The sequence below is a fragment of the Ursus americanus genome, chromosome 20 (genome assembly GCF_024610735.1).
Source record: "Ursus americanus isolate L20-20 chromosome 20, mUrsAme1.1.p, whole genome shotgun sequence".
Lineage (NCBI taxonomy): Eukaryota > Metazoa > Chordata > Mammalia > Carnivora > Ursidae > Ursus > Ursus americanus.
This window is the reverse complement of record NC_142146.1, coordinates 13560788-13588042: the sequence shown is the minus strand read 5'-3', so window position 1 is coordinate 13588042 and position 27255 is coordinate 13560788. Positions and strand designations below refer to the sequence as shown.

The window sequence follows — 27255 nt, the reverse complement described above, 5'->3', positions numbered from 1 at the left end:
GGGGAGGGGCAAGACGAAAGGGGAGGAAGATATAAAAATACAACCCAGACGTGCAAAACTTTGTAGATAGGGATCTTCAGTCCGTTATTATTTACTAAAGAGAATTCAGTAACAGCTGACAGAAAGTTTCACTCGTTTGGTGGACTGTATGTAGCCCGTTAACAATGAAGCCCTGCATCTGCTTGTACTTCCAGCGAACAAACACGATCTTTCCAATTAGAAAGATACAAGAAGTGAAAAAAGCGAGAGAAAGTAGCACTTTGCCTGCCTCCTAGGTCTCTTCGGAGCTAAGAGCTTGTTTTCTGACTCCGAAGAGTTTTCACCGCCGGCAAAGTTGTCTTCGCTCACAACCTCGGAAGCAGGACACCGGCGCTGCCGGCAGGGTGGACCCAGGCGCCGCCGCCGACGCTTACAGGGTACGCAGGCTGCTCCGGGCGCCCCGGGCGGCAGAGCCCCGCCAGCCAGACCCACGCGCGCAAGACTAGCGTAACGCGCCTGCGCGCTCGGTCACGTGATGGGGCGCTCCGCGCAAAGCGGGTTAAAAGTCACGACCGCCGCGAGCCCGCGAGCGCTCGGTCAGTCGGCGCGGCGCTGTTCGCCTCCCTTAAGCCGATTCTGACGGAGGCTGCTCTGCTGTTCTCGATCACCTCCCGACCCCTCGTCCCGGCTCAGCTTCATGCAACGAGCGGGGCCGCCTAACACCCTTCCTTGCCGACAACACAGGCGCGCGAAACCGCGTCTTTCAACTGACAATGAAGCCGTAGCCGCGCAGCACGGCCGCCCCGGGCGAACGGGCGGGAGGCGGAAGGGGGAGGGAGTGGGGGAGAGCGGTTGGACTAAGCCCCGCCCCAACCCGCGCCCCCATTGGTGGGCACCGCGGTTCTGGGCCCGCCCCCTAACGGACCTGTCGCATTGTGACAGGTGGAAGGGCCAGTTCCTGTTGGGTCGGGGGCGGAGTCAGAGGTAGCCTGAGCTCCGCCCGGACTCCAGGGGGCTCCTCCTCCTGCTCTTCACCGCGGGGAGGGCGGCGGGTGTGAGGGGGAATGTCATTGCTGCTCGGAGCTGTGGTGCCGCCTCCGTCTGCTTCTTCTCTGGCGCCCTCGTCCCGTCGGCTTTCGCCGCTGCCGCAGCTGCACTGGGGATACGGATGGCTAGTGGGGCGCAAGGGCCATCCGAGTTGAGAGCGCGGCGGTCGCGGCCGCTGCTGAGGCGGAGACTCCCCGCCGCCTCCTCCACCCCCTGTCCCCCGGCCTCGCGGCGCTGAGGGCGGGAGCGCGCGGCGCTCTTCCCTCCTCCTCCTTTTTCTTCCTCCTCCTCCTCCTCCTCCGGGTCCCCGCCCAGCACCCCTCGCACCAGGCGGCGGCGGCGGCGGCGGCGAAGAGCGAGACCCGCCGCCGGGGCACAACATGGCGGAGCCCTCGGCCCCGGAGAGCAAGCACAAGTCGTCCCTCAACTCGTCCCCGTGGAGCGGCTTCATGGCCCTGGGGAACAGCCGGCACGGCCATCACGGGCCCGGGGCCCAGTGCGCGCACAAGGCGGCGGGTGGCGTGGCGCCGCCGAAGCCGGCCCCCGCGGGGCTGTCCGGGGGGCTGTCGCAGCCGGCCGGCTGGCAGTCGCTGCTCTCCTTCACCATCCTCTTCTTGGCCTGGCTTGCCGGCTTCAGCTCGCGCCTCTTCGCGGTCATTCGCTTCGAAAGCATCATTCACGAGTTCGACCCGTGGTAAGTGCCCCGCCGCCCCTCCCCCGCCCGCGGCCCGCGGAGACCCAGGACCGGCGCCTCTGCCCGCCGCGGCTCGTCCCGGACTTGGCCCCACGCCGCGGCAGAGCCCCGCTCGCACCCCGGCCGAGGCGAGCGGGGGTCCAGGAGCTCCGGGCGCGCCCCCTGCCCGTGGGCGAAGTTTCCCCCGCGCAGCCCGAGGCGGGGCGTCGGGGTCTCCGAGTGGGACCTTGGCCCCTGGCCGGATAAGTGTGGCGCCTCCCGGGAGGGCGAAGCCCCTCGCAGCCCTCTTGGGTTGCCCAGTCTGGAGTGGCCACGCCGGGAGCCGGCAGGTCTCTCCTCGGCCGACTCGTGGCGGACTCCCCGCCTCCCCGCCTCTGCCTTTCGCGTTCTCTCATTTTTGCGGGCGCGTTTTTGCTGGTTGGGATGGGATCGCCCCGGGGTTGCCCTGTTGCCGTTGGAGGTGAGTCCAGATGTGTAGGAGCCCTGTTTACTCAGCCTCGCAGTTTTACGCTTTTAGTGTTTCTCCTTTTTGCTCTCCTTATACGGGAAGGGAAAAAGAGGTGTTGTGTAGGAAAGGAAATAATATCCCTGAAAGTGATCTGAAAGCTAAGGACTCTTATTTATTTAACACTAGATATTTTCAGGAGTGGCTTTTTTCAAGGCCCCTAAATGCACTCAGCACCTCTGTTCCACAATTATCTCGGGTTGCTTTTTCGAGCAAGAACATTACTCTGTTAGCCCAACTGTCACCCTCTGTATGTTATGCACAATATCCGAAAGCATGACATTAGTTCCTTTATTGGTCTCTGCAGGAAGGTTTGTGGATAAAAGAACAAACTACCACAGTGATGGGGAGTCTTAGGTTATAATCCAGAAGTTGCACATGGTATCCGGGACTGACCTGAATGTTTTAGGAAATTACCCTTCTAAGAGCACTAGCTAATTTAAGCACTACACTGCTTTGTGAATTATATAGATAGGAAGATTGCTTTAATTTTTTTCCCAGCTTTCCCGGCCTATTTGGTATTTGTTTTTGCTTTATACCTGAGCCTCTGCCTTTTAAACTAACTTAATTCGTGTTGACCGACTTGTCAGCCTTGAGTTAATCTTATATCCTTATAATTAGATCTAACTAAACTTTAGGATATTTGTTTTGTCATTTGAATAGAGAGAGAGAAGCTTCTTGAGAGCTACTAATATATGGATTATAAATATTTGGGGAAGTGAATTACCCATATTTTAAAATACTGGATTGAAGTTCTGTTATGGATAGAAAAATTGGTAGTGCAGCATCTATTGAACACGACAGGGGCCCACTCATGGAGAACTGAGTTTAGGTAAACAGTTACTGGGACATTCTTCGTGAAGCCAAGAGGTTTTGATTTTTTTTCTAACATTTTTTTAAAAATAATTTTTATGTTACTTGGAATCACAGAAGAAAATGCTTTGAAGCCTTGGGAACTAGGTACAGTGTTCTAAGGTTTGGGAACTAGGTACAGTCTTGGGTTTGAAACACTTAAGCAAATTAGATAAAAATGAAATTGGAACCAGAAAATGAAAACTGCTAATATTATACTGAACAACGTAAAAAGAGAAAGTTGTCTTTTTAGATTACAACAGCAGAAGTGCATGGCGACCAAACATCACGGGTAACAAAAATTGTGAATAGTATTTCTACAGAGAGTATCATTTTTACAAAGCTGAATATTTTCAATAGTAACTTTGAGGCTGCAATTAAGGATTGCAAAAAAATGCACAACTGAATGATGAGACGATTTTGTTATTTTTCCTTATTTTGAAGGAAGATTAGAAATCTGCATCAAGTCAGCCCAAAATTACTGTTGAAATTGAGTATTGTGATCATGAAGTCTTATCAGGTTGCTTCACGGATAATATTCCTTTTTTCTTCTTTTAAGTATGGTAAAGAATTAGAAGTTGATCTTTTTTCAAGTTTCAAGAATATGCTTGGAGGGCATAACCCTTTTTTATCCACGTGAAAATTTGTTTCACTTCTATTTTTTTACGTATAAAAACACATTTCAGAAACACTGTCCTTTAGCTAATTGTATGAAATTTGAACTTTAATTCATATACCTAATCTAAAGGTATGTACATCTCTTCATTCTTAAAGATCTACTTTAGGTGTTCCGCTTACTAATAGTTTTGATATTTACATTTTATTGTATTCCTAATTAAATGTTTGTGTTCATATTGTTAGATAATTGTCATTAGTATTAAACAGTCTTTTTACAATAAAAGAATTGTTCCATCCCTTACTGTAAGCAGAGATTTGCCAATATAAATTTAATGTCTAAGTATAATTTGATTTGACTTAATGAGAAAATTAGGTTTTAGACAAAAAAAAAATCCCTTGTTTGCTCAATTTTGTTTTTCTTTTCATATCTTCTGAAGATCTCAAGTAGTTAGGTATCTCATTCTTACAATCCATTCTTGTAGAAAAATTTTTGAAAAGGGTTATTAGTTTGCCTATCATTGTTAGTCTGGATTTTTAAAGCAATTTTCCTTCCAAGCTACAAGGACCAATATTTTGATCTTTAATCTAATACTCTAGTGTTATACTGGCTTGGGAGTCTCCCAGATTACTGTTTTATAATACAGCAATGACATGAACCTTTAATAGTATTTAAACATTTCTTTCAGATTTTGTATTAACAAACCAATTTATTCTGGCCTTCTCTGTTCCCTTTTTTCATATCTCTGTTACCAGCTTCATTTCTGAAGTCTTTTCAGTGAAAAGTTCACTTTTTCTGTTTGATTGTGAGTTTTTTCTGTAATTTACAGTAGTTCTTAAATTGCATAAGACTCTAGTTAGCTGCCAGAGGTGACTCATTGTCACAAAGTTATACTTGTTTTTAAATTTGTCACTCAATTTATTTTATAAATCTTGCAGTTGTTATAAGAGGTGGTATGTAGTGTTGGATATTACACACTTACTGATTTTAAGGTACACTACACTTTTTTAGAATTTAGCAACATTTGTGGTACGATCTCCTCACCACTTTACTTTAGTAATTTCCTCCCTTATCAGTTGAGTTGATCAGATATGAGGAAGCAGTTTGAGAATATGTTGTCTGTACTTGCCAAACATTTGGTTGAGCAACTAGTTTAACAGCACCTAATTTTATCTTTTTATCTGGAGCAAAATGTAGTTTCTACTTATTTTTGTTGTACCTATTTATACTTTTATATTAACCAAGTACCTTTTCCACAGCCGTTATCTTGTTAAATTGTAGTAGCTTTTCCCACAGTGATGTAAAAGCTCCCTATGTAAGGAGAGCTGCCCTTTTCCCTGCCTGCACAGGTTGCTGTGGGTTCTCCCTAGAGCCCTAGAGAGAATTCTCTGAGCCTCTCTGAGTTTTGGCTGCAGTTAGCCGTAAAAGCGCAGCAGATGTCTTTTTGCAGGGCAGAAAGCTGCAGTTTAGAATTGAAACTTGGAATACAATTTTTCGAAGAAACTTTGGTATAAATAATTAGTGCTAACATGTTTTCGAAGGATTGATAAACCTTTGGAACATAAACTCTTTGTAAGCTGGAAACTAGTTCCTGTACTTTGAGGTCTCCACGTTTTTCTTTACTTTGCAGATGACAAAAAGAGCTATTGACCTTAGTTGTGAAGAAGACAAATGGGTAACAAAATCAGTTTTAGAGAAAACATCCCAAATCTTAAAAAGTTACTTTGACTGCGGAATCATTAGCAATAGCAGTCCAGCTGCACTTTCGGTATACTGTCATGGGATTCATTGTAATTTACAATTTTTCTAGCCTTGAGCTTAAAATCATTGTAAGTTACAAGAACGCTTAGGGAGGAGGTGCAGGGAGTGTCTTGACCTCCTGCATTGGGTAATGGAATCAGACCTGCTCCCATTTGGTTTAAGTGTGGTGGTTCTATAGGTAGTAATCGTAAGTTTCATGAGGCATATGGAAAAGGTCCTGTGGTAGGATCTGTCAGCAAAGACTTTGGAACTTTTTCTTTTTGTTCTGGATTTTTGTATTTTGAGGGCTAACTTGAGTAAGACTGCAGATCTCTTACTGCCATGAGTAGTTTGCATAAATTCAGCATTGGTTGTAGACAAGCATTAGAAGCTCATTATGGGCTCTGACCCAGTTGTTAACAAATACGGGGAAACTTACTAGCCTGGCTGTACTTAATCTGCTTCTGATTTTTATGCTCCCTGAAGTTATGAGTACTTTGGGACATGAGAAAATGTTAAAAGTTCTCTTCATTGTAATTTCTTAGTATTCATTAGTGCATACATGCTCTCAGAAAAAATGGAAAGATTAATATTCTGGAGTGATCGAATCGTATTTTTTACTTGTTTACTTTGAAAACTTAATGCTCCTAGAGTCCATACTGCTGTTAACCCAAATTGTAAAGTATCCCACAATTCAACTGATTTGTATATTGATAAATTGTTACATTATAAAAATTTTCAAACATACAGAAAAGTCGAAAGAGTTCTATAGCGAACACTCCTATTCAACACGTAGATTCTACAGTTAGTGTTTTACTTTATTTGCTTTATCATATCTTTCTAATAGTGCTTTTAAATCGTGCTTGTAGACACTGATAGTACATCGTTTACTGTAATATGAAGAGTGTTATCTTTGTTCTCCAACTCCATAATTGTGATCTCTTATTTCTGGACGACATTTGTTTTTTATAATACTTGAACATAATGAGTATAAATACTGTTTCTGTATCACCCTCAATTGGACCTCAGGTAGAATCAAGATTTAATCTTTCTAGGTTTTGGTTAATAAATTACCTGAACACATCATAAGTCAGTGCATGTCTGTTAAATGACTTGACTTTGCGGAATCTGATGTCTCAGAAGAAACTGTGAAGTTGTTAGAAGGGTATTGATGTTGGTTTTACTAGACTTAATTTGTGTGGAACACCTAAATTTTGGGGGGGTTATTGGAAGCCTCTTATGGGTCAGCTTGTTGCTTACTCTGAGTCATATTTATGCTCTTTTATTGCCATGTTTTGTCCAGATAATAATGCTTAATTTATGTCTAATTGCAAAAGTGATTTCTTTCAGTCCCTACAATAAGGAAAAAAATGAAAACATTTTCAAATACAGGACTCATGAATACAATGTATGGGCCAAATGAATACTGTTGAAAGGGGAAAATGTGAATGGTTAACCTGCTACCCCATCTTAACTCCTTTACTTCCTGTACGTCATTCTGGTGGATATTTTTTGTCTTTAAATCATTTACTCTTTTCTGAGAAAGTTTCTGTGTCCTCACTTGACCTAATTGTGACACACATAATTTCCAGGGATTTAGAAATTGGTAGAAAGTGTCAATACCATAGGATTTTAGAAAAAAAAAAAAGAGGTGGAGGTAAGGGTGGGAAGAGATAGGAGCAACTGCCAGAGGCTCTCATATTTTAGGTAAATGTAGGTAAACAGGCATTTGTAGACTTGGAATTTTATTTCCTTGTAAAAACACCTTCAGAGTTTCAAATGAAAGGCATCTAAACATACTTTGGAATATAACCTATACATAGGTTGGTGAATGCCTTTATGTTGGTCAAGTTTATACTGTTTTTAGAAATACACGTTTCTGAAGAATTGTGACTGCTACACTAATTAAATTGACCATATCATTAGTGACCATTTTTTCTTTCTGTGGAACTTAGTGTTGCAGGATAACTTTAATATACGTTCTAAATGGTAGTAGATGCTTACTTTTTACAGTGTCTTACAAGTTGATTTTAGATCTTAGAATTAAGGAGATAAAAGATACTTCAATTCAGTATTCCCCCAACAATTGAGTAATACAGGTCTACTTGTCTTCAAAATCTATGTCCTTTTTACTGCATCCTCTGCCTTCAAGGCAGGCTTAAATGAAAGTGTCCTCCATTTAATTTATGTTTTTTAATCAGCTACCCTGATTTAATTCTTAACATATAGTCCTATCAGAATGCCTGGGCACAATCCATGCCTAGCTAACTAAGCTCACTAGTTGGATGATGGCTAATTACTTATTGATGATGACTTCAAGTTTTTACTTATTTTTTTTATTTATATATATATATTTTTAAAGATTGTATTTATTTGAGATAGGGTGAGAGAGCAGGACCTGGGGCGGGGGGGCAAAGGGAGAAGCAGGCTTTCCATTGAGCAGGGAGTCCGATGTGGGGCTTGATTTCAGGACCCTGGGATCATGACCTGAGCCACGCAGGTGCCCCTGACTTCAAATTTTTAAACCTGAATGACGAGGGAGTTTTCGGAGATGGGGCTTTTAAGGGGAATAGTTGGGTGAGAAGAAAAGATGGATGAATCCCAAGTGAATATTGTTTTATTTAGATTTATTTTGTAAAAAGTTCATTGTAATGTTGGAAATATTAAGCTGTTCCAGTTAAAGAGAATTATGGGGTGGGAGTTCAGAGTAGACCCAGAATTGTGTAGTCTACAGGGCTTCCAGAGTATATGCTGGTTTGGCTTGTTTTTGGGGCAAAGAAGCCGAACACTAAAAGGGTGAAGTACTTTTTCTACGGTTATAGTTTGGCTAGATTCTTTTCTGTTTTCTTTGCACCTTTGTTTACATTAGAGGGCGTTTTGTGAGAAGGTGTTTGAAAATTGTTACTTGAGAAGATGAAGGGAAGTTAGTTTCTACCACCCACTTTAAATTGACAGTATTAGAAATGTTGGCAATTGAAGTATAGCTATGAAATGGTTTTTATGTGAAGTTTGACTTCTTTAGAATTGGTGATATAAAATTTGTGTGCTTCACTTACATGTAATTTCATTGAGTTAATAGTTTTCATGCTTTAGGTTTTCAATTTTTTTTTTTACTTTTTTATTCATTCCTATCTGAAGAGAAGGACTATTCATAAAATCATAAAGAAAACTTATGTTTATATTAATAAAGCATAAATGATTAGTTGATAACTAAATTGACAATGTTTCTTTTGAGGTTTTCTTTTCATTTCCTTTTTATGCCTTACAGGTTTATCAGCTATTCTCCGGTAAAGATTTTTCTGCACAATGCAGTGTTCTTTTATTATCCAGCAATCTTTCCAACCTACACATGACTTCAGATGAATTTGGTTTTTAAACTTAAATTATTGGGTCTTTCTCTCCATAGATAGATGGATAGATAATATTGTAGCATATGCTGTTTTCTATACTATTTTAAAATTAAAATGTAGTAATTCATAATTAATTTCTGAAGTTCCTATATGTGCACAGCTTGAATTATTGTGTGTTGCTGGCCAAATGGGTGGAGTAGAGTTGGTGAAAAGAATCCCCACTGGGAAACTCACTTGTGACCACTATTTTTATTTCATGCCTATTCTTTTTTTTTTTAAATTGAAGTATAATTGACATTATATTAATTCCAAGTGTACAGCATAATGATTCGGTATTTGTATAGATTTTGAAATGATAATAAGATGTTAACATTTGTCACCTTATAAAGTTACAAAAATTTTTTTTCTTGTGATGAGAACTTTTATTATCTGCTCTCTTAGTAGTTCATGCCTATTCTTAAAATACCAGTAGAATAAAATCTATTTAAGTAGGTTTTATTATTAAGGTAAATTATTAAACCATCTTACTTGTATAATCCACAGGAACAATAATGGAGCACGGAATTATTGGAAGGCAGTACTCTTGAAGTTTTTGAGATATTCTTTGAAAATGTCTTAAATGTTTATATAAGCATGAGAAAAATGTTCTGCAAAAGCTTTTGGTGAGAAAATGTTTGGTTTTAGTCTTTAAAAAAGTTTTTCTTTTATGGTGAAATATAACACATTCTGAAAAGTATGTAAACCTAATGTACAATGTACTGACTAATTATAAGATAAACATCCGTGTGATCATCACCCAGATCAAGAAATAGAACATTGCCACCACCTCAGAAGCCTTGATGTGTACTTGCCTCCCCTGCTCCCCACTTTTGTATAGTAATTACATACTTGCTCTTCCTCATAGGTGGTACAATTCTGTGTGCATTCCTAAATAATATTATTTAGTTTTGCCTATTTTAAAACTTGAGATAAATGCACTTAGAACTTTTGTGTCTTGTTTTTTTGTTTTGTTTTTTCTCTCTCAGCATTGTGTTTAAGATCCATCTTCATTGATCAAAGGGTTGTGGAGAATATGTGGCAATAAAGTTTAGCAATAATTTGATTAACCAGGCTTCTTACCCCCCTGAGGAGGTTGCCTGCTCTTTTGCAGCAGGAGGTACTTGTAGGAAAAGGAAAGCATCCTTCTCTTCACTTGAGATCAAAAATTACCTCTTTGAGCTGGAGTCAGCCTTGTCTCCAGATAACCTTGACAACTTTTCAAAAAGTACTAACTGGCCAGGGAGTTTCAGTCTTTCAGCAAGACACTGAGGCTACAAGGAAGAGAGGGTAAGGGAAGAGACATCACTGTCATTCAGGAGACAAATGATAAATAATCAGATAAATGCAAAAGTACTGGTTTTTAAACTATAGCTTTTGCCAACTATTGTTCACTTTAAAACTTATATATTAAAATTTGTATAAGGTAGGGAGTGGTTGTTCTTGAAAGAAAGAAGGAAAGAGAATGTTGGAAAGAGATCTGAACTGAAGGAATTTAGAAGTACCCTAAGAATGGGCTGTTTAATAATGTATTGGTATCTTTGTAAAGGATTGCTCTCTATTCTTCTTACAGTCTTCCAAGGCCACTACTGTTTTGCTTTCCCATATCTTTATTTCCTTTATTGATTTAGTAACTCTTGGTTTTAGGAAGAATAGGAGAGGTTTGATAGTAGTAGTTTCCTTTCAGAAACTCTCTTCAGGGGATAAAAAGTTTTATTCAAAGAATAGTAAAGGTCAGGCATCGAGTAATGTATGCAATTGTTTAATCACTGTGTTGTACACCTGAAACAAATACAACATTGTATGTCAACTATACTTCAATTAAAAAAGAATAATAAAGGAAAGGTCTTGATTCTTCATGTAGGAACTTGCAATCTGTTGGGGTGTGGAAATTTGGCATTATGTGTTAGCAAATGATTAAGATATTGGAAATGAAATTCTAGCCCATCACTGGCTAGCTGGATATCCTAGGAGAACTTTAAGGGAGGGAGTTTTTAGTTCAGTTGAGTATTTCTTCCAAGTAAGCTTTTCTTTTAAGTAGAAAGCAATTCTTAAGGGAAATAGTAAACAAGAATGCTCTCTAATGCATGTTTATTTATTGGTCAGAATGAATGATTTTGATCAAATTTGGTGGTATTTTTCTGCTGTCCGTTAGTATGTAATCCATGCTACATGAATGGATAACAGTTGATTTCTTTTGTAAACAAATGAAGGCTTGTTGTTATAGTTAATGCAGTGCTGAAGAATTTAAATCTAGGACCGCCTTTCTTTAAACTCCCAATTTAGTCAGCTAGTATTTCTACAGAATTCAAACTTAAAATTTAAACTAAGTATTATAAGGAAAGTGTATACATACTTATTATCCTTTCTTCCCTATATCCCTTGTAATATATGCCAGAGAGAAATATAAATGACTTTGAATTAGGCTGTATTTGGATAATGGTCCAACCTAATGATTTAAGCTTCTTTAATACCTCTAGTATTTCCTCTTGTTTGAATTCCCCAGGGATGTAGGATAATTTTTTTGAAATGTATTAACTGTTAGGAAACATGCCAGGCATACTTCTTGCAGAAATAACAATCTAGTATAGTTTATCTGCCTTGTGTGAGAGATATAGATACAGGTTTTATTGATCCCAGTATAGAACAAACTTACTTTGCTTAAATTTTGTTCAGGACTTTTCATTCAACTAAATAGGCTAGAGCTGTTTTGAAGATTTTAACACGTGTAACGTAAAAACACTCGAGATTTAAGTTATTTGTTCTTTGCCTAAAGTGGTAAAATACTGTTACGGTGATATGGTTCTTATTTCCATCTCTAATGAATAATAATATTAATAACTTACTATAGAGAGATGAGATCCTTTAGGGTAAGAACATAATTTCTAATCATGCTAAAATATCCTACCACTGTATTAAGAACATAGTGGGTGGGGCGCCTGGGTGGCACAGCAGTTAAGCGTCTGCCTTTGGCTCAGGGCGTGATCCCGGCGTTATGGGATCGAGCCCCACATCAGGCTCCTCCGCTGTGAGCCTGCTTCTTCCTCTCCCACTCCCCCTGCTTGTGTTCCCTCTCTCGCTGGCTATCTCTATCTCTGTCAAATAAATAAATAAAATCTTAAAAAAAAAAAAAAACATAGTGGGTGTTCAATTTATATTAACATGGATCCTTATCCTTAATGGTAACCACATTTTATGTTTCGGTGATGATAGTAATAGCGCAGGAAGTCTCTATTGTGTAATACCTTGATAAACCTTGGATTTGACTGTGATATCAGTAGAATCATATGTATTAATTCTATGATTCGTAATAAGAAATGTATGTTTGGTCTTCATCCTCATTTCTGGCACAGAGCTCCTAAAACCTTTGTGAGAGTGGAAAAATGGCATCTTTTGTTATGTTAATGCAGTGACTTTGGAAAGCCCTTAGGTCACCTGAGGATGGGGGCTGGTTGCCAGTGGAACCTACCCTGTGATTAGAGGGTTGGAACTGTAAGTCCTACCTCCTGACCTCTGGGAAGGGGAGAAGGGTTGGAGGTTGAATCACCAGTGGTCCCAATAATTTAATCAGTCATGCCAATGTAATGGAGTCTTCATAAAAGCCCCAAAGGACAGGGTTTGGAGAACTTCCATATTTGTGAATATGAGGAGATTTGCGGAGGTTGGTGTACTCGGAGAGGGCATGGAAGCCGCGTGCCCCTTCCCACATAATCTTACCCTATGAATCTTTTCTATCTGGCTATTCCTGAGTTCTATTTTTTTTTATAATAAATCTATGATCTAGTAAGTTAAATATTTTATCTCAGTTCTGTGAGCAGCTGTACTAAATTAATTGAACCCAAGGAGGGGGTCACTGGAACTTCTGGTCTATAGCTAGTTGGCTAGAAGCACTGGTGACAGCTTGAACTTGTGATTGGTATGTGAAGTGGGAGATTGGGGGGCTGAGGAGGTTAGTCTTGTAGGTCTGAGCCTTTGTGGGATCTATAACACTATCTTACTGTCAGAAATAAGGTGATTTGTAGGACAAAGATGTCAGAGAAATGATCGTTGGTGTGGAAACTCACCACCTCATTGGAATTGGTGGTGGACCTCTTAGTAGTGAACATCATAATCTCACCCTCAATAAAGGTGTCATTTTAATCTTATAGAAGAAGGAAAGAGTTGGTGATGCAGAAAGAAGGTGATAATGCTTATGGAAATATAATTTATGTGAGTGCGTGATTGCCACGAGCCATTGGGAAATGACTGGCTAGCTGGATATCCTAGGAGAACTTTAAGGGAGGGAGATTTTAGTTCAGTGAGTATTTCTTCTGAGTACAGATAACTGTCTCAAGTTTTAACTCACTGTTAAGGAATATTGGATAAGAAAAGACAGACTAGTTAATGCTGTTAACTTTTGAGCTGATAAATGAAAAAAGATATGTTAGCAATATAAGTAAAGTGTACGAGGTGGCATTTTGTTTGAACTTGAGAAATATATCTTGATGTGGAGGAATAGTAAGAATAGAAATGATCCTTGGTATGTAGGCATTAAGTTCATGCAAATGATGAGTTTGGGTGGGGTTGGATTAATGGTCCGTTTGGTTTCTTGGCTCTTGATTTAACTTTGTGATCACAGCATCCCCCAACCAAAAGTAGAGCATTCCAATGAAAAGTTTTGTAAGCCAAAAATGCATAAAGCAAAGAACCATTAATTTATGTGGAAAAAATTGTTTATGGTGTTCCGAGACCCCAAAAATAACCCTACACTTTTCTGGTGCACAGGAGTTTAGGCCTAAGGGACGCATGAAATAGAGAGAGAGATAAGGAATAGACAGACGCTCACAGATGCAGTTCAAAGCTATGGTGGCTTGATGCTGAGTGTTGTTCCCAAGGGACGGAGCTTGATGGTGCCAATTCTCACTGCTTAGGGAGCAGGCTGCCTCCTTAACGGCATACCACAAAACAAACACTGAACGCCGTTTTTCCGTTTTCCCATTTTCCGTAAAAGTGAAAATCCTCTTTGATTCTTTCAGTTATCGAGAATTGGTACTGATGTAGGTTGGTGGTGAAGTTGAAGGTGAAGTGGCAAAAGGGGAACTTTCAAAAGGAGGGGATACATGTATTGGTAATTAATTTGGAAATTAAACAACACTTTAGGAAGCCATCACAGCTCTGACTGATTTCATTTAAACATTCCCACAAGAGGTTAAAGGATACGAAATAAAAATACTCATTGGGGTTAAATAAATCGCCTGTCTCTAATAAAGTGTCTCTGCGATAGAAATAGCTTTGTCTATGTCTACTTACTGGGAGGATCATTGAATATTGTAGATCCTGAGAGTTACATAAGCCAAAATATAAAGTCATTAACTTTTTTTTAATATATATTTTTAAGTAATCTTTGTACCCCATGTGGGGCTCAAACTCAGCGATCCTGAGATCAAGAGTCCTGTGCTCCTTGGACTGAGCCAGCCAGGCACCCCAAGCCTTTACTTTTTTTTTTTTTTAAACTACGGATTGAACTCTTAACAAAATGACTGGTCAGCTCTTTATACTATTCCATGTAATAATAGCAACATTCTTGTGAGTCCTAAAACTGGTATGTTGTAGTGGTCTCACCAGATGTTTTTGTGTTTTTTTTTTCTTTTATCCATCAGTGTGCCTTTAAATCTGTTATAGTGAACAGGGTTTGTTGAATATATTGACAATTAAAATATCGCATATGTTCTTAATTTTTAAAAATTTAATAAGCATCATGGAAGTTTAATTTTAATTCTAAAATCAATTTTACTCTACACCATAGCTAAAGAAAACTGTATTTTAATAGGCCAAGCAGCTTTCTGGCATTAGAAGGAACAGGATAATGAAACAATGTGTGGGAGATGAGATAAATCTAATCTTAAATCTATAAAGGCCAGTTATTCACTGAAAGTAGAAAAATGAGCTTGAGAAGCAAATAAAATCTTTTTTTTTTTAAGATATATTTATTCATTTGAGAGGGAGAGCACATGCAGGGGGAGGGGCAGAGAGAGAGGATCCCCCAGGCAGACTCCCCATGGACTCCCCACCCAACGTGGAGCCGAAACAGGGCTGCAAACCACACAGGGCTCCAACCCACAATCCATGAGATTGCCACCCCACCCGAAACCATGTCTCTAGGTGTCCCACAGCTAAAATCTTTTTTTAAATATTTTGTTGAAGGTTGTTAAAATGAGTGGGTCACTTCTTTAGAAAGGGAGATCTTTTGTTTAGTATACTTTATTTTGGTTGTTTAAATAATTGACTGCATTTAAATAAAGTGTAATATAAACAGCATTTAAAACAAAAGGTTTTCCTTTTGAAGTAAAAATAATTCTAGACTTTTGAAAAGTTTGTAATATTTGTTATAATTGTTGGATATGAATTGCAACATAATATAAAGCTATAAATTTTTATAAATCAAACTATATTGAAAATGCAAATTACATATAAAATAATGTATATGCCATATATGTAATTATGAACATAATGGTAAACACCCGTGTGAAACCGCTACCCAACTATAGAACTAGGATGTTAACCAGTTTCACATCCATCCATATTTCTTCTCTAGCCTGATCTGGTTTTCCTCTTAGCCCTAAGAAACCATTATCTGAGTGTTGTTTAACACCTCCTTTGTCATTATTAAAAGTATACATATGTTTGTGTGTCTAGACAATATATTGCTAAGTTTTGCTTTGTTTGGAGCTTTGAAAATAGTAGTATTCTGTATATAATTTTCCTTAATTTGTATTTATACATTTCCTAGTTGATGAATATTTGGGTTTCCAACTTTTTGCTTTTATGAATAATGTTAATAAAAACCATTTTCTGATGCATGTGTATGGATGGTTGCTGGAGTATATACCTGGGAATTTTGTGATAATTTTTGTTTCAATTCATAAAAATATAATACACCAGCCCAAAACTTGGTGACAAAAAGCATTTCATTGTTTCACAATTCTGTGGGTGGAGTGGGAGTTTTTTCTGCTTCGTGATGTCAGCCTTGGTGCTGGGATGATTACAGTCATCTGGGGAGGCTCAACAGGCTGCAGTCAGCTGGGGCTAGAAGTGCTGGGATGCTATACTGCTTAAGAGTCATCCGGAGTCTTGATTGGAAGCTCAGCTGCAGCTTTTAGCTCCTTCATGTGGCTGCTTAGGCTACCTCACAGAATGGCAGCTGAATTCTAAGAAAGAGCATTCCAAGAGCAAGAAAGCAGCTTGTCCAATTAAGGGCTAGGCGTGGAATGATCAGTGTCACTTCCACCATATTTTATTGTTCAAAATAGACATGGGCCTATCAGAGAGTCACACATACTGGTAGGGACAGAATTATTTCGGACCATCTTTGGAGACTGGTTACAATAGTGTATTTATCATTTTTATTTCTTCTCCTGTCATTCACAGAAGACTTTGTGCTTTTATGTTTTATGTTTGTGTCTTTGGTCAGTTTTTTTTTTTTGTTGTTGTTTTTCTTAATAACTCGGTTATTTTGTATTTTTGGGGGAGGGATACTAAATCTGGGTTAAATTTGTTGCAAATTTTAATGCATTTGTGGCTTACTGGACCATAAGCACTATGAAATAGATATTTTATTACCCCCATTTTACGGATGAGAAAAGGAAGTACTGTGTAGTGTGTTGGGAGAATACTTTTGAAATCAGAAGCCTCGGGTGATATTTTTGGTTTTCAAAATAGCATGTGCAAATGTGTATAATTATGAAATGGCATGATGCTTCCATCCATCTACTTATTATATCCCTCCACTTCCAAAAGACTGAGGCTTGGAAAAATTTGCTACCAGTATTTTTTATTCACTTATGGTCTTTTATAATATTCTAGGTAAAGTGCTAAGTGACTTGGCCAGAGTGACAGAGGTAGAACCAGTACATTCATCTCCAAGTTTTTCTAGTCTTACCTGTCTTGCCTATACCCATACTTCAGTTTTTTTCCCCACCGAATTATTCAGTTGGGTCAGTCACTCACTATTTGCCAACACATTTCAAAACTTGCATTTTTGATAGCCAGACTAGTTCTGCTATTAGTTCTCCCACTTTGAGGGTATGCTGGAGATCTCAGAAGACAGTGGTAAGGAATTTGCAGATATTTGAGATTTTCTTCACTGATCCCACCTCCAAACTTTATCATGGAAATTAAGTTTCTTAAGTGTTGTGCTTATAATATTTTTTCCAAATAATAGAAGCCAGAGATTGACAACCAATTTTCAAATATTTGCTTTATGTTCTTTGAAAAGCACACTTTTAGGCATTGAGTGCAGTGAGCTGCTTTAAAACTGACAATACTACAGAACAATTCTGAATTCTATAATACAAGGCTTTAAATAAAATGAGACAACTTTCTATCATGCCTGAACAAATACAGAATACACAGAAATAAACTTGTAGACACTTCCCAGCTCTCGAATTAGGAAGATTGTTCTGTGTAAAAGTTTCCCATCATTACAATTCTGTATGTTGAAGACAGACACTTAAGTACTCTCCAGTGTAAAAGCAGTGCCTCAGGGAGCATGACTTATTTTCATGTCCCTTCAGATTTATTGGATCTAAGATTCAAAGGCAGACATGAAAGTCATAGTAATACTTCTGCTTATTGGAGGAATTCTTTGACAGGTAATGGAATACAGAGCATCTTTAGACTTTGACTCAGAAGCATTTTCCATCAGAGATACCAGCCATTGTATGACCAAGCTTTTTACACATTTTTATTCTTCCCTGCCCCAGATTCTTCCACTTTCAGTGTCATGCATTAGAATTAGTTATCTTCCTCAAGAAGTAAACTAAAGTATAATGTATTTCCTATAATATTGATACAATGTTACCATGACGAAGTATAGGAGTCAAGTACAGTAATTTGTCAAAAAGCTAATGAACATAATGTAACACCATTTGTAAAAAAAGAAAAGGGGGGAGGGGAATAAGTCCATTTAAAATTCAGTAAATGCATTTGCAACGTTTGTAATTCTCAGAATAAACACATTTTAAAGTAGAGTATATCCCAAACATGCTAATCTTTGAGGAGTTTAATACATGTTATTTTATAGAAATTGCTGAAATTACTTTAGATATGTTAAGGATACCAAAGTTTTCATATAGTTCAGTATTTTCTGTCTCTCTCCTGCAGCTGCTTTCAAGTGAGAAAACGGACTCTATTGTTTATTCTTTCTTATTAGCCCCTTCTTATGTTTGCTGATACTTTCTGTTTGAAAAGTTTCTGATTAAAAGCTAGGTAAATGGGATCACTTTTGGTTTCTTTGGACTATAGAATGAACTTCATACCTTGAAGAGAACATAGAAATCATGGAAATTATTTGTTAGAGTGGTTGCCAATATCCCAGAAATTGTAGTTGGAGGCAAAATAACCTTTGATAATTTAAATTTGGAAAAACTGCATATCCCGTCCACTTATTTATAATACATATTAACGTGTTAAAGGCTTAGATGTTCTTGAATACAGTGTTAATTTTCTTTAATCTAGTGTTTACCATGTTTAATTTCAGAATTACTGTAGGATTTTTTAAAAAAATTGTTCCATACAATTGGAGATCTTTTTTCTATAATGTATGAATGTGTGTCTGACCTAAATATGTATTACATACACATGTATGTGTGCTCTGTGGAGAGAAAGAGAATACATGCCAAGTGTGTGCAGCTCCTGCCTTTTGCCCAGGTGTTTTAGACTTCAGTATATATTGGATTTAAGCAAAAAATATCATTGGGTAGTTTCGATTTATCAAATCCACTATTTTATTTTATTTCTTGTAAAGATTTATTTGTTTGAGAGTGAGCGAGTGTACCAGTTGAGGGGGAGGAGTGGGGAGGGGAGAGAGAGAGAGAGAAAATCCCAAGCATACTCCTCGCTGAGGAGAACCCAGTGTGGGGCTTGATTCTGAGAACCCTGAGATCATGACCTGAGCCAAAATGAAGATTCAGATGCTTAACTGATGCATCACCCAGGTGCCCCCAAATCCACTATTTTATATGTGATCCTAGAATTTTTTCAGGTTTTTTTGAATGGCATTAAAATACTTTTGTCAGTCTGTTATTTTGATGTAATTTTTTTGTGCCAACTTTTCATTGTCCTTTCCTTTTTTCCAATTAGTTTATTAAGTGTCCTGTATAAAGCAGAACAGACTCTTCCTTTTTCAAATGAATGCTAGGGAAAATTGATAGGTGTCATGGTCAGTTACGGCAGAAATTAAGAGATAGGACTGTAACATGGATGTTGTTTTTAATTAATGTGTTTGGGAGAAGTCTTGCCCTGTTTGTTCTTATGAGTTCTAATATCTTTTTGATCTGTAATGCGTCTCATCTTAAGAGAAGGTATAGAGAGAAGCTCAAAAAAGTCTGCAGGACAGTATCAGCTTTGAACAACCCTTGTTTTTGTTTTTTGTTTTCCATGTGTTGCTCAAATAGAAAAACAGGTAATTTGTTCATCTGATAAATACAGCATGAACTCTGCTTCAGGAAGATCTTGAATCATTATGACTCATCCATCAGTTGTAAGAGCAGAGAGGTTACTGAGAGTAGTCTTAAGGCCCAGTTGGAACTGCTTGTATATAAATGAGTAGTGGTGATTTGGTGGTGTGGTAGTGGTCAATCTGTGTATTCGTGGGTCTTTACAAACTTCAGAATGGACCTAGTAAAAGTAAAACAGTAAAAAAAAAATGACTACTTTATTCCATATCATTAGTAATTTTTTGAAATTTTCTTGTTTTGCTGTTGTTAAACACTGATGAATTTGTTACCCTACTAGGCTTGAATATATCCTTGCATGAGTTTCCGTTGTTTAATAAAATTGGCTATGTGTTTAATATGTTATCTAGATGGTGTTTATATGTAGATGTGGGAGGACTGGGTTTAGATTGTTACTTTTAGTAGTTCTAGTAAACTGGTGGGTTTTTTTCTCCCAGGTGTGCCTGTTTAGCCTGTCAATCTGGTATGCTTTTGTTTTTGATCCTGCCACTAGATGGCAGAATAATAAATGGTAGATTGAGATGCCAGTTATAGCTGGTGGCCTTAGCTGCTTTGTACTTTTCCTTTACCTTCGTTGTTCTCTATTCCCATTAGTGCTGAATTTGGGGTATATATGAAGTCTCTCAACTAGTGGGATTTAGGTAGATCTGGTACCTTGTAGCCTGAGAGTGTGCCAAATGACAAGGTAAAGGAGAAGGAACAGAAAACCTTTAATCCTAGATATAATCATTGGTGTTCTAATACTTTGCTTTTTACTTCTGTTTTTATTTTTTCTTTGTGGAACTCTGGCCTTTCCTTTATTTCTTGATTCTCTTACACTTATATTGGCATCCGTAATTAGTCATTTCTGTTGGTGGAACTAGTTGCCTTCTCATTTATTAGGCGAATACATGTTAACTCGGCCAATTTTGTAAAATCTTTACACTTTGCAAACAAACTCAGTTATAATTGACTGTATGAATCTTTTTACAGAATGTATCATTTTCAAAATAGCCTGTTGATAGACTTTGAAAAGTAGAGTGATGGACAAAGTGTAGGGTGGTGGGAATGTAGCTTCCATGATTATGTTATGTAAGACTGTGTTACTAGTGGACTTCTACCAGAGAATTCTTGCTGGCTCATGAAGTAAGCAGCCTTGTTGGAGAAGTCCATGCACGGGGAACTGCAGGAGGTCTCTTAACGGGGCTCCAACCAACAGCCAGCAAGAAACCAGGGCCCTTGGTTCTGCAGCCTCAAGAAAATGAATTATGCCAGTAACCTAAGTGAGCTTGGAAGTCAGTTCATTCCCTGAATGAGTTTCCAGATGAGAACTCAACCCTGTTAACTCCTTGATTTCACTTTGAGATCCTAAGCAGGGGATCCAGTTAAGCTGTGCCTAGACTAGAGACCCATGAAACCATGAGATAATGTGTGTTGTCCTAAGCCAGTGATTTTGTTGTAATTTGTTTACAGCAATAGAAAATACCAAAAAGAAGAAAATTTTAAAAGAAAATTAATACAAATACCCTTGATAAACCTTCCACATCTCTGAATGTTACCTATTTGCCAGGGTGTTGTGGATACAATGGTGTGAGCCCAGATAGACATGATCCTAGTCTGGGGGAGAGGGAGACTTGAAACCATTAAGAATGACAAATATTCTGTAGATCTATGATGCCATGAGAGCATCTGATAAACATAAATACCTCTTTAGGACTTAATCAATCTTTTTAAAACTTACTCTTCCTAGGTTGTTTTCTCATTTTTTAGCATAATCTTGACATCATAATACTTGATCTAGTTTTATTTCCAGTTAGCATTATGAAAATAACTTATGTGGGTTTTTTTAGCCTTGCACATGCTCTTTCTACTTTCTAAAACACTTCTATTCTTTCCTGCCTTTTTGCTTAATAACCCATCCAGGTTTAAATTAGATGTCAGTTAAGTTCCATGAGGGAGCTTTGTGAGGACAGGTCTGTTCTGTTTCTCCAGTACTTAGCACAGTGCAGGTAGGCCCATTAAAAAAAAAAAGGAAAAAAAACAACAAAAAACCTTGATATGAAAAAAAAAAAAAAACAAAAAACCTTGATATGGAGTATACATTACCGGTGGAAGTATTAATGGTACTCCTACTTTAGAGAACTGTTTAATGTTTTTAAATATATGTGTACTCTAAGAGTGGTTATTGAGTGGAATTGCTAAATATTTATCCAAAAATATAAAAATGCATGTCCTTAAATAAGACAGAATTAATTGTAGTATTCATAATCTGGAATACTACTCAGCAATAAAAAGAGAACAAACTGCTGCTACATGATAAACCTCAAAAACATGTTGAATAAAAAAAACCAGATACTTATAGAAAGTAGAATCTATGATCTATATTTATTTACTTAATTTATTTTAAGATATATTTATTTATTTGAGAGAGCACGTGAGTGTGGGGTGTGGGAGAGAATCTCAAGCAGTCTCCCCACTGAGCACAGAGCTCAACATGGGGCTGGATCTCATGACCCTGACACAATGACCTGAGCAGAAACCGAGAGCCACTCAACTGACTGAGACACTCAGGTGCCCCTATGCTGTATTTATATGAAATCTAAGAACAAAATGAATCTATGATAAAAGAACTCAAAGTGTTTGGGAGGGAGAAGTGGCAGGAAAGGTTCACATGGGAACTTTCTGGGTGATAGTTATGGGTTGATGGTATATATAAAATTGTCAAAACTCATTGAATCAAACATGTAAGATCAGTATTATTTTAATGCTTAATATAAATTATTCTTCAGAGAAATGTTAGATGTCCTTTTGTATCCCTTCTGTTCACTTCTCTGTTTGATTGTATTTGTTTGTTGTCTGTCCCTCCTGCCAGATTGTCGAAGATTGTCAGCTTCATGAGATCAGAGACCAAATTTGCCTTTGGTTCTCAGAAGTGTGAACTTGTATGCATAATGCCCAAGCTTATTGGCTCTGAGGAAAAAGTTATTTGTGAACTCTAATTTCTTCATAAGTTTGTATCTATACTTTATGGTTGCATTTTCAAGAAAAATATTTGCTTTATTACAGAATCTTGTATTGAGTGTTTTTCTTTATGTAGCTTCTAGCTTTTTCTGCTCTAGGATGCACAAAAGACATCTGTTTAAGTGTTGTAATCTTGCTCCAGTTACAGCTTTGCCAACCACAGTTTGAGATAGCACAGTGCTATATTTATATACCAAAATTTAAAAATCCAATCTTTTTTATAAATGTGAAGTTTATTTTATTCCTCTGAAACAAATGAAAACTGAATATTAATCCTATTTTTTCCTGAATCTCTTTTTGTCATCTCTCCTTAATTTTTAGAGATTGGGCAAAAAAAGGATAACCTATTTTACTTTTTAATACAGAAAGCCTTAAGTACCACAGTAATTTGAAAGAGCACCAGGCAGTTACAGAGAGCTTTGTCTAACTAGTGCTATCCTTTATGGTGGTGGTATTAATTTTTCCCATATTAAAATATTATTATTTTAAATGATTTAATGACTGAAAAATAAGTATAGTCTTGATTTCCCAAAACCGCTTCAGTGGATGACAGGTGTAATTTTTTCCGAACTATTGAAAAAGGTAATTCACAGCAGATTTTTCAGTGCTGGAAAGAAATGCCTTTCTAATATGACTTATGTGTTGGGGGTCTTCCAAAATTAAGTTTAAAATTCTGCAGAATTTTTATGCACATTCTTCTGGTGAAAGAACCCGTATTTTCGTCAGATTCTCAGAGGCCCTCACCCAGAAAAATTAAAAAACCTATCTCAACCTCTGAGGGTTTTTTGTTTGTTTGTTTCTGGGTGTTTTTTGTTGTTTTGTTTTGTTTTTTGGGTTTTTTTGAGATCTTTTTCATTGCTTGCCCATGGTTTTGCCAACTTTTCAGAGACAACCAACTCTAAGGTCGGCAGCTAATCACTTCATATTGAGTGTTTACCTGTACTGAACACTGAAATTTGAACAATGTGTATTTGATGTCTGTTCTCTTCATGTCTTCGTTGTTGTTTTGACTGTTTTTATGACCTTTTTGGTTACAGAACTAAATCATAATAACTGCCCTCTTTGCACCTGTGTTCCAAACCATCCCAGATATGAGTATAAGAACAATGAAGAAATACTTCCTTTAGTAAACCTGATTTTTTTTTTAAAATATGGAATCTCTGGTCAGAAATGCTTGTTCTCATTTATTACACTGGTTTTGTGGGGGAAATGTATACTTGGCAAGATTTTTAGGAATATCAAAATCTGCAACTGTGTTGCTGCATACATATTTTATCTGTCACCTGATAACTTATTCTATCCTGACTTTCCTATTTCTAATCTTGTTGCTTTTATCCTTGAGGTGGTACCTAGCTATAAAAACCTATAAAAAGGTAAAATTAGCATGATTGCAAAAATCAAGAAAATTCATGTTAGAGTCACTGCGTTTTGATATTTGTATTCTATTTTAGTTTAACAAATAGAATTTAGTATTGTAGCTAAAGACCATGGGTTTTGTTTTGCTTTGTTTTTTTAAGTAAGCTCTACACCCAGAGTGGAGCTTGAACTCATGACCCTGAGATCAAGAGTCACATGATCTACCGACTGAGCCAACCAGGTGCCCCTTCCTGTTTGGCTTTGATTCTTGGGAAATGAAGTCAGATTTAGTTTTTAAACTCATAGGCCCTTATGACCTACATTTCTGTGTGTTTTTATGTAGTCTTGAATTTTTATATCTACACTTCTCTCGTCCTTTATCTTTCTGCGTTACCTTTATTTTATTATTTATTTTTGTGGACTAAGAAGATGATAAATTAAGACATCTTACAGATCTTAGGATTTTGAAAATTATTTTTATAGGCTTTGATTGCAAAAGGTTTTTATTACTAATGGTACATTCAACATTCAAGTCATTTTAACAAATATTTATTGTGTGATAACTGTATGAGGCACGGTACCAAGGATTAGGAATATATATAGGGGTCTCTGTTGTAACAGAACTTATTTTCTGGCAGGTAAACATGTAAACAAAGATCTAGATAATTTCAGTTGTGATAAAGGCTATGAAAAATAATATGGTAGCTAGTGTATGGGATGTGGCTTTGGGATTACCACCGTAGATATGGAAGTGAAGAGGCCTTTTTGAGGTGATATTTAAGCTAAGATCAAAATGACAAGGAGTTAGCTATCCCTGTGAGGATCTGAATTAAGAGCATTCCTCCAAGCAGGAACACCTTGGCATGTCGAAGGGACAAAATAAGGCTCCCATGGCTAGGATACAGTGAGAAACATGGTATGGATAGTGTTAGGATAGGGCCAGATCAAGTGCTGATATTGGTAATTATGGAAGTTAAAACTCTTAATCAAAAAAAATTTTTTTTTTTTTAAAAGAGTAAGTGGAACAAATTCTTTTGGTTGCAGCAAATGTTTTTCATTTCTGCATACAATACCGAATAGTTTTATGAGTGATGAAAGGCTTTAGAGGCCAGAACATAAAAAGGGACCCAAATGCACTGACTCAGGTATATGGAGTGTTCACACATGAAAATTTAATTAAATCAGTTACACTATTTTTATTACCTTCTACCTGAATAGTATATTTTTATAGAAAGAATAGTTTGCCTTAGAATGGGAGTTAAAACATTTTATACATCTCATAACCTCATACTAGCACTAACTCACTTAACTCAGGACATTTGTGGAAAATGTTTCAAAATTGGATCATATATAAAATATTCAGAGGCACTTTAACAAACATTTATTGAACTTACTACGTGCCAGTCACTGTGCTTGGTGCTAGGGGTAGGAAGATCAATTCATTTATCTTTGCCTGGAGATCAAATCAAGTGAAATAGACTCTGGGCTTTGCTGTTCTTTAGTTGAATGATCTGGAGCAAGTTACTTAACCTCTTCATTTATCTTCTCATCTGTGAATTGGGAATGGCAATAATACCTATATCAGTAAGTTGTCATGAAGGTTAATACAAATGAAGGTACTTAGAACAGTGTACAATTCATAATCACTCATTAAATGTTCACTGTTTGTTATTATTTACTTAGGTTGGAACCTACTAATAGTAAATTAACGCTGTTTATTAGTATGTTGCATTGAAAAAGGTAAAATGAAAAGTGCAAGATTGAGTATAAAGGGGGAAGTGCCAGCTCTTATCTGAAAAGGATAGTTAAGGCTTAGAAAGAGGTGTCTTGAGTTAGGTCTTGAAAGATAGGTGTGGGAGGATACTAAAGGAAGATTTGCTCTTCAAGTAGCATGAACAGCTTGTGCATAGGTATGCAGGTATGAAAATAATGAATATTTGTTCAGCAAAAAACCTGAAGTTGAGGTATATCTGAGAAAGAAGTAGGAAGGAGCCATTTCAGGGTAAGGCTAGGGAACGGAGTCTTAAAAACATTAGGACTTTAGATTTGGGAAATAGTTGGAGGATCTGTATAATCGTTTTAGAAATTTTTCTGTTGTGTGGGGGGTGGATTGTGAGGTCGGAAGGAGATACCAGAAGCTAGGAAGTCTGTAAGAAGGCAAGTGAAGTAGTCTAGATAAAATATGAAGAGAGCTTTAATTAGGGGAATTTAAGAGCTGGGTATAGGGAGTGAGGATTTTATGATTCCCAGATAGATAGGAGTGATAATGGTGACATTTTAACTAAGATAGCAACATTTTAAAAATTATTTTAGAGTGGGGGAGGAGGGGGAGAGAGAGAGAGAGAGAGAGAAGAGAGAGAATCTTAAACAGGCTCCACACCCAGCTCAGAGCCCTATAGGACTCAATCTCACTACCTTGAGATCATGACCTGAGCCAGAATCAAAAGTTGGATATTTAACTGACTGAGCCACCCAGGCACCCCAGGAGCTCCTTTAATAGCAGAGGGCAGAATAAATGATAAGTTTAATTTTAGCTATGTTGAGTATCATATCTGTGGAGACATCTAAGTAGATACTCAAGTAGGCTATTCAATATATAGACTTAGAATTTAAAAAAAGGAATTGTGTACTTAACATACATTGTAGTCAAAGTTCAGGAAATGGAAGAGGGAACAAGGAGAGGTAATGGTGAAAAGAGAACAATGAAGACCAAGCTTTGATGTCAAGCATTTGGAGCAATTTGGAGCATCCTGACTAAGAAAATCTCTGTCTCTAGCACTCAGTTTTTTTCATCCAAGGGATTTAAGGGCATGTGACACTTGTAAGAGAATTAGTTTTCAGATTCTCAGCTTCTTTATGTACTTAAAACTGAAGTTTAGGCATCATTTTCCCCCCATATCTTATAGCACAATCATCCATCACCCATTTATGAGGAAAGCACTTCACTCACCTGTCCTGCACGTTGCCCTGAGGTGTGAAAATCTAGGGTTCCAAATGAAGGCACAATTCACAGTGTTGGTGTGGAAATACTGTGCTTTCTCTAAAGAGAACAAGTAAAATACATGTTACTGAGACAACTCTTAATGATTCTGACAATTTCAGTTCTTAGAAGTTTATTTGCTGGATCATAATCTATAGAGATCAAACATAGCAAATTTATTTTTAAGGTACTACAAATATATATCCTAAGATATTTATGAGAGCAAATAAAAAATATTATAAAGACTATCTTACTAATTCTAAAGCATGAAGTAGAGCAGAAAAGTAAATATTAAATGAGAAGAGAAAAATGAACAGAGGTCAGCTTCAGGAATAGAAATTACAGTACACATCTTGCGATGCTTTGGTGAATTGTATCTCATTTGAAATTTTGGTATTGGTCTTTAGGACAGAGCCAACCTTTTATATAGTTAGCACAGATTTTCTTATTTTAATAAAGTTGATCATCATTAAATAGCATTCTTTAGGAAGCAGTATAGAATTTTAAAATTAGAAAAATAGGTCTTTTCCATAAAAATAGTACCTTGTTTAAAAGACAGTGCTTTTTTTTCTTGTGTTTTCATACTGCAGTTTTTGCTACAATAGTT

The 27255-nt window shown here is 37.6% G+C and overlaps 1 protein-coding gene across 1 annotated transcript in view; it reads left to right on the top strand.

Moving 5' to 3' along the window:
* The first annotated feature begins 1005 nt into the window (after positions 1–1005).
* STT3B (STT3 oligosaccharyltransferase complex catalytic subunit B) overlaps positions 1006–27255 on the top strand; it is a 103367-nt gene continuing 77117 nt past the window's right edge. The window contains exon 1 of the mRNA XM_045776385.2: positions 1006–1720. Within this exon, the coding sequence (XP_045632341.1) occupies positions 1407–1720 (314 nt within the window). The 5' untranslated portion in view covers positions 1006–1406. The remainder of the gene's footprint in view (positions 1721–27255) is intronic.